This window comes from Dasypus novemcinctus, chromosome 30, assembly GCF_030445035.2.
Source record: "Dasypus novemcinctus isolate mDasNov1 chromosome 30, mDasNov1.1.hap2, whole genome shotgun sequence".
In the NCBI taxonomy this organism is placed as follows: domain Eukaryota; kingdom Metazoa; phylum Chordata; class Mammalia; order Cingulata; family Dasypodidae; genus Dasypus; species Dasypus novemcinctus.
Window position 1 is genome coordinate 47,746,289 of NC_080702.1, and position 8,814 is coordinate 47,755,102.

At 36.0% G+C, this 8,814-nt stretch overlaps 1 protein-coding gene across 1 annotated transcript; it reads left to right on the plus strand.

Annotated features, from left to right (window-relative positions):
- The first annotated feature begins 511 nt into the window (after nucleotides 1-511).
- Nucleotides 512-1,360, plus strand: LOC139437918 (olfactory receptor 7A10-like). Its single transcript, XM_071212811.1, has one exon. It carries the CDS (start codon nucleotides 512-514, stop codon nucleotides 1,358-1,360), a length of 849 nt encoding a protein of 282 aa, XP_071068912.1.
- The last annotated feature ends 7,454 nt before the right edge of the window (nucleotides 1,361-8,814 follow it).

Genomic DNA, 8,814 nt, shown 5'->3' on the forward strand with positions numbered 1-8,814 from the left:
TCTCTACTATTTTGTTCACAGGGTTCAAAAAGACTGGGCATAATGTTTGTTATTTAAAATAAAGCATGAAGGAAAAAATAAAATAAATAAAATAAAAAAGTCTAAGAGAATTTATCATGGAAATATTCACTGGGCAAATTGTTTTCTATATCTATTAAGGACAAGGATTTCTAGTAGGCAAATGTATCAAGGAGAAGTAGAAACCTGTTTTCCCTGACATTTTCAGATAAGGATACTAGATCTACATAAAATTAATAAGATATTAATAACATATTTACAATACAAACCATACAGCTTACTATATTTTTCTACTCACTGCTTGTGGATAAAATTGCATTGCTCTCATATCTCTTCCAGGAAGTTCATTATCTACATGGAAACAGAAAACCAAACATATGTCTTGCAATTTATCCTCCTGGGGCTCTCAGAAGATATAGGAGTGCAACCCCTCCTCTTTGGGCTGTTTCTGTCTATGTATCTAGTCACTTTCATTGGAAATATGCTCATCATCATGGCCATCATCTCAGATTCCCACCTCCACACACCCATGTACTTCTTCCTCTCTAACCTGTCTTTTACAGATATCTGTTTCACTTCCACCATAGTACCAAAGTTGTTGCAGAACATCCAGAGAAGCATCAAAATCATAACTTTTGAAAACTGTCTCACCCAGATGTATTTTTTCTTACTTTTTGGACATTTAGATAACTCCTTCTTGACTGTGATGGCTTATGACCGTTTCGTGGCCATCTGTTACCACCTGTATTACAGAGTCATCATGAACACACGATTCTGTGGCCTTCTGCTGCTGACCTCTTGGTTATTGAATGTTTTATTCTCCCTTATAGAATGTTTAGTGGTTTTGCGATTGTCTTTTTGTACAGAGTTGGAAATGCCCCATTTTTTCTGTGAACTTAATCAGGTGATCAGACTTGCTTGTTCTGACACCTTCCTCAATGACTTAGTGATGTATTTTATTGTTGGACTTCCGGATGTTATTCCATTCACTGGGATCCTTTACTCTTACTATAAGATTATATCGTCCATTTTGAGAATTTCAACAACTGAGGGCAAGTACAAAGCATTTTCTACCTGTGCTTCTCACCTCTCAATAGTGACCTTGTTTTATGGTACAGGTCTTGGAGTATATCTTAGTTCTGCTACTACCAAAAACTCAAGGGCAAATACAATAGCCTCAGTGATGTACACAGTGGTCACTTCCATGCTGAACCCCATTATATACAGTCTTAAAAACAAGGATATAAAGGGGACCTTAAAAAAGCTGAGAAACATTATCTATATAAAAAGATACTTTCAAGTTTACACAAGTGCTCAGAGTTCAAACACTAGGAGATCTTAATCTAGATACTTACAAGTGAATGGAGAGATAATCTGTTATTTTCCTAACAACAGAATTCTGTTTCTTTAATTTTTATATATCAAGGATACCTGTTTCTTTTGTATTATTTTACATTTTTTCTATCATTATATTTCCCATCACCAGGATTGAAAGCAGAATCTGCTGCCTGGATTTTCAGCAGTAGAATATTTCATGTAGATTGTTCTATATTTATAAATGTACAGGTGCTGGATGGATAAAGGTGTACTGCAGTCACTGCCAGATGAAAGAACTGCTTGTGTTTCATGGTTTTACTGAAAAATAAGCTCTCATACCAAAGTCTGTTTACCAGCTATCAAGGTTTTATTCATTGTTTCCTGAAAGAGATTACATCCTGTATAGTAGACCTGATCTGACTGCTTACAGTAATCCACATTCCATCCCCAATATATGCCTTTCTCCTGCATATTCCAAATTATAAGTTAAGCAAGGATGCAATCAATAACACAATCCATGATTCTTCAAATATTGATGGTCTCAATAATTTCTATCATTCTTCCAGTGACATCACGTTGCCCTTTAAAAATTGTTTTCGTAGTTAAGCATATTTTCTGGGAATTTTTCTCAGAACTTCCTACAATAATAATACACATTTATAGATCATAAAACCAATGTAAGTGTTTTCCTCATTTTCTACATATCTTAATCTACTATTAAATCCAGATATTAGGACATAATTTCAGATTTTTATGTAGGCATACTGTTTTCTTTCTGAAGTAGAATAAGGTGAATACATCATTCATCAACTTATTTCTGTGTCATAACTACAAATGGCAAACAGAGTGGCATTTTGGTATTAGTGATGTCTGAATTAATGGTCATTTTTTAAAATATTAATAAATGTTTATGTAGTTGTATTCATTTCACACTCTTTCGGAAAACTGAATTCATTTCCATTTGTAATGTATTATCACACAAGATCAGGCACTTATGTGAGTCATTACTAGTTCAGAACTGCAATTTTAAGGAAAGATATTTCATTCATGCATTCTTATAAAATACTGTGTTTTGATTGCAAAATAAACTGAGAATTAATAATCATCAACTTGTCATTTCTTTCTGGAATTCTCTCCAGTGCAAGTTAGAACCCCACCCTATTCAAAATTACTTCATTTAGGATTTACAGTAAAATCATTTATCACATAAACCAGTCAGTTTGTAAATAATCTTCTCAGGTATTGTCTTTAGATATTACTGCAAACAAAATATTGCGAATCATTTTTTCCAAGCTATTTATACACAATCTTGTACATTTATCCACTTGAAATAGTGTCATTGGTGTTCTCACTCCCAACAATTTGAAGTACCAATTCCTAGACTGCTACTCTGCACGACAGTTTTTTGCAAAACTGTGTTGTACAAAATAGTTTATATGAAAGGGTTATTTCAAGCAGAAATCGCTTTCCAAATAAAAGCTTTTCAAGAATTTTGACTTTGATCTCTGTTCATTATAATAAGTAGACATTATTATTCCAGCAATTAAAGAATTTTACCATTGATATAAAGAGAGTGACCAACAGAGGTTTTGAGGAGAGGGACAGGGATGATTATGTACAGTGTAAGGATATTCTGGAGACAAGGGGATTCTCCTGCATGACATTTCAGTAGTAGAAACAGGCCATTATACATATTGTCATAACCTATAAAATTGTGTGAGACAGATGGTAAACTATATTCTAAACTATATTCCATGGTTAGTAGCAATGCTTCAATAAGTTTTCTTCAATGTTAACAAATGTGCCACAATAATGAAACATACTGTTAATGTGATAAAGTGTAGGAGGTTAAGGATGTGGAGCATACAGGAAAGTTCTGTATTTTTTATGTGACATTTAAATAATCTAAAGATTCTTTAAAAATAAAAATTCACTGGGAGAAGGTGGAGTCAGAAAATCAACAAGGCCTCCCATAGCACACCTAAAGGAGAGGGACTGTAGGAGCTGCTTTCCAAGCTCCCAGTAGCATCCTTGGGGTTCCTGGTGAGGTGTGAGTGTTCTCTCTCTAGAAATTAAGCGTCATTGTTTTCATTGCAGAGCTGATTCAACAAGGACCCATTTGAATCTCCTACCAGACCTCTTAGGCAGCTTTCCTGCTGCTTGGGAGAGAGGGAAGTGAGGAAGGAAGAAAGTGGAAAACGTCAGATCCCTAAGTGTTTTATTTAAGTACAAACAGAATTCCTAGCTTGAAACCTTCCCTAGTATTTGGTTGGTTTTTCCTTGTTTTTCCTTCCTCTTCATCCCCTCAAGGCCCCTTTTTCTTTCTTTTTTTCTTTCTTGCCTTTTTTCTTTTTCCTACTTACTTCCTGACTCCCTGTTGTCCCTTTTTTGTCCCCTTTCTTCCTCTGATTTATTATTCTTCATATATTATGTGCTGCAGGGAGAGCTTCACATGTGCTGTATTTTCTCATTCTCCATGTACGCTTTTCTGTGTGTATTGATTTTGGCCATCAACACTATTCCTTTTCCTCTACATCTTTCTATCCTATATCATTGATTGTTTCTCTTACATTACACTTCTCTTTGTTAGCCCCCTGATTTTTTCTGGCTTTTTGTTACTAATACCTTTGTTCTGTTTTCTACTTTATATTCACTCTTTATATTATTGCCCTCTCTTTTCTCTTTCCCTCTTTCCTGAACACACAGGACTTTTAATTCACACTGTCTTCCTTCCCATATTAATATTTTTATCTAATTTACTTTTCTTACTGTTATAACTCTACATACCTTACATGAATCTAATATCCCTTCTCCTATATTTCACATGGTTCCTCTGTTTACTATCAATACTACTATTATTCATCTTCTTTTCTTACTCACTATGCTTTCACTGGCCATAATATTTTTCTTTAAGAGAACTTAGCCAACAAGGAAATAGAATAAGAAGAACAAAGTGATAAAGAGAAGACTAACATGCATGCAAAAACAACTAATTAAACTCCAAACGAGAAAAAGAACCTAAGCGAGTGACTAAACCTGTCAAGATAAAATTATGACCAGACAGCAACCAAAAACTACAAACCAAACCAATAATCAGGAAAACATGTCACAATCAAATGAACAAACAAAATACCAGGAAGAGGAGCAGAACATCGAACAGGGAATTAAAGATCTCAAAAAATATATTAGGGACCAATTTGATGAGGTGAAGGAAGAGATTAAGACTATGAAGAGAACAATTGGAGAGAATGCAGAAGAAATTGCAGTCATATGCAAAAATATAACAGCTATGATGATGATGAACAGCACAATTCAAGAAATCAAAAATACACTCTCAGCAAATAACAGCAGACTTGAAGAGGCAGAGGAGAGATTAAGTGATGTGGAAGACAGTACATTTGAAATCAAACAGAGAGTAGAACTGGTCGATCAAAAGATAGAAAAAACCAAGCAGGGGCTTAGGGAACTGAATGATAATGCAAAACGTGCAAACATATGTATTATGGGCATCCCAGAAGGAGAAGAAAAGGGAAAGTGGACAGAAGGGGTGTTGGAGGAAATAATGGCTGAAAACTTCCCATTTTGAGGGAGATGGATGTACATGTCCAGGAAGAACAACGCAACCCTAACAGCATAAATCCTAACCGGCCTACTCCAAGACATATATTTGTCAAGTTATCCAATGCTCAAGACAAAGACAAAATACTAAAAGCAGCATGAGAAAGGAGAGCCATCACATACAAGGGAAGCTCCCTAAGATTAAGTGATGATTTCTCACCTGAAACCATGGAGGCAAGAAGAAAGTCAAAGTACTAAAAGAAAAAAGAAATCCAACTGATAAAACTCTATCCAGCAAAGTTAGCATTCAAAAATGATGGAGAATTCAAAATATTCACAGATAAACAAAAACTAGGAGCGTATGCCAACAAGAATGCTACTCTTCAAGAAATACTAAAGGGAGTTTGGCAGAAAGAAAGAAAAAAACAAGAGTGATAGAATTGGAGGAGAGTGTAACAGCAACTAAAAAGACAAAAAAAAAAAGAATATGACAAATACAAATTCAAAGAAAATATGGCTAATATAAGTAACTCCTTGAAAGTAATAACAGAGAATGGCAATGGATTGAACTCACCTGTCAAGACACTGAGATTGGAAGATTGGATAAGGAAATATGACCCATCTAAATGCTGTCTCCAAGAAACACATCTTAGACCCAGGGATTCAAGGAGATTATAAGTGAATTGCTGGAAAACAGTCTTAAAGGAAACAATAACCAAAAAAAGGGCAGGAGTAGCTATAATAATATCAGACAAAACAGACTTTAAAAGCAAAACAATTGTGAGAGACAAAGACGGACACTACATATTAGTGAAAGGGATAATCTTTCAAGAAGAAAGAACAATCAATAACATTTATGCTCTTAACAAGGGTGCCCCAAAAAATGCGAGGCCAATACTGGAAAAACTAATTGAAGGAACAGATGCCTCTACAATTATAGTGGGGGACTTTAATACACTATTATCAACTTTGGACAGAATATCTCAAAAGAGAATCAATAAAGAAACAAACATTTGAACACTACATTAGTGGAGCTGGACCTAATAGACATATACAGAACATTAGACCCTTTCTTGATAAAAACCCGGCAAAAACTGGAAGAGAAGGAAACTTTCTGAACATTATAGAAAGTGGCCATGGTGGCTGCTGGGTGTGGGGAATGGGAGGAAGAGATGAGAGTGGAGGTGCTTTGGGGACTTCGAGTTGTCCTGGGTTATGCTTCAGGGACAGTTACCAGACATTGTATGTCCTCCCGTGGCCCACTGGGTGGAACTTGGGAGAGTGTGGGCTATGATGTGGACCACTGACCACGAGGTGCAGCGGTGCTCAGAGATGTATTCACCAAATGCAATGAATGTCTCATGATGATGGAGGAGATTGTTGCTATGGGGGGAGGAGTGAGGTGAGGATGGTGAAGGGTATATAAATTAAAAAAGGAGTATATATGAAAAACCCACAGCCAACATCATTTACAGTGGTGAAATCCTAAAATCTTTCCCTCTAAGATCAGGAACAAGACATAGATGCCCACTATCACCCCTCCTATTTAACATAGTCTTAGAAGTACTTACTTGAACTCTGAGACAAGAACCAGACATAAAATGCATCCAAATTGGAAAGGAAGAAGTCAAATTTCACTATTTGCCGATGATATGATCCTATACATAGAAAAATCTGAGAAGTCTACAACAAAGCTACTAGAACTTAAAAATGAGTTCAGTAAAGTCGCAGGTTACAAGATAAATGCTCCAAAATCAGTACCATTTCTGTACAACGATAATGAGCAAACTGAGGAGGAAATAAGGAACCAAATAACATTCACAATAGTAAATAAAAAAATAAAATACCTAGGAATAAATTTAACTAAAGAGGTAAATGACTTACACACAGAAAACTACACAACACAGTTCAAGGAAATCAAAGAAGAACTAAATAAATGGTAGAATATTCCCTGTTCATGGATAGGAAGACTATTATTAAGATGTCTCGCCTACCAAAACTGATCTTCAGTTTCAATGCAATCCCAATAAAAATCAACACAGCCTTCTTTAAGGAACTAGAAAAACTAACTATGAAATTTATTTGGAAAGGAAAGAGGCCCTGAATAGCCAAAGACATATTGAAAAAGAAACATGAAATTGGAGGAATCACACTACCTGACTTCAAAACATACTACAAAGCTACAGTATTGAAATGGCATGGTATTGGCACAAGGATAGACACGTTGACCAATGGAACCGAACTGAGAGTTCTGATATAGATCCTCATATATACAGTCATATCTTATTTGACAAGACCATCAAATACTCTCAACTGGGAGAGAATGGTCTCTTCAACAAATGGTGCCTGGAGAACTGGATATCCACATGTAAAAGAATGAAAGAGGATTACCAACTCACACCTTATACAAAAATCAACTCAAGATGGATCAAAGACATAAATATAAAACCAAGACCATAAAGACCTTGGAAAGCAGTGTAGGGAAACATCTGCAAGACTTGTAATAGAAAATGGGTTCATGAACATCACACCAAAAGCATGAGTAGCAAAAGAACAAATAGATAAATGGGACTTCCTCAAAATTAAAGCCTTCTGCACCTCAAAGGAGTTTGTTCAGAAAGTAAAAAGAGAGCCTACACAATGGGAGAAAATATTTGGTAACTATATATCTGATAGGAGACATATCTTGCATATATAAAGAACTCCTATATCTTGAAAATAAAAAAAAAACAACAGCCCATTTAAAAAATGGGATAAAAAGATTTGAAGAGACTCTTCTCCACAGATGACATACAAATGGCTGGAAAACACATAAAAAATGCCCCAAATCCCTAGCTATTAGGGAAATGCAAATCAAAACAACAATGAGATACCACTTACTCCCATAAGACTGGCAGCTATCAAAATATCAGAATACTACAATTGTTGGAGAGGATGTGGAGGAATGGGAACAAGCATCCACTGCTGGTGGGAATGGAGAAGAATCCAACCATTCTGGAGGACAGTTTGGCAGTTATTAAAAAAAACTAGCTATAGATTTGCCATATGACCCAGCAATTCCACTGCTGGGTATATACCCAGAAGATCTGAAAACAGGAAACAAACTGATATATGCACATCAATGTCCCTAGCAGCACTATTTACTATTGTCAAACTGTGGAATCAACCCAAATGCCCATCAACAGATGAATGGATAAATAAAATGTGGTATAGACATACAATGGAATACTACTCAGGTATAAGAACAAATACAGTACAAACAAATATGATAACATGGATAAATCTTGAGAACCTTGAGTTGAGTGAAGAAACACAGGCATTGAAGGACAAATACTACATGACCTCTCTGATATGAAATAAGTAAACCAAGCTGTTTCAGAGAGCTAGAAACTGAATGATAAACTTTCCGGTATTTGGAGGGTAGAGTAAGGTTGTGATGTGACACCTACTTAAGTGAAATCTATGATAAGCTGGAGGTAAGTATTTGTACAAAGAAGGGATAAATTGGAGGCATAGGGCTAACTTTGGGTGGGATTGTGTTGGCTTTGTGGGCCCTTGGGTTGGGAGGATGAGTCAGATTGCCCAAGAAATTAAGGAAATGGTGTCGGGAACATTTGATCATGGGAGATTGTCAGCTATGTGGTTGAAATTGTGGTGCAGAGAAAACTCTTTAGAAAATGTAATATGGAAGTTTGTACATTTGGGATGCTTAAGGTGGGGCATCTGACACAGGGCAAGCTTCTGGGGCATGTGTGAGTGCTCATTTTGTCATAGTGGATTATATTATTGGGTGGAGATCCATACAATGAGAGTGAAGGTTTACCCACATCCTGGGCAAGACTGATGTTCTCAAACAGAGGGAATTGTATCTCTTGAGTGAATTGGTGGCTCCCAATATGTTAGGGCAGTCAAGAATGTCAA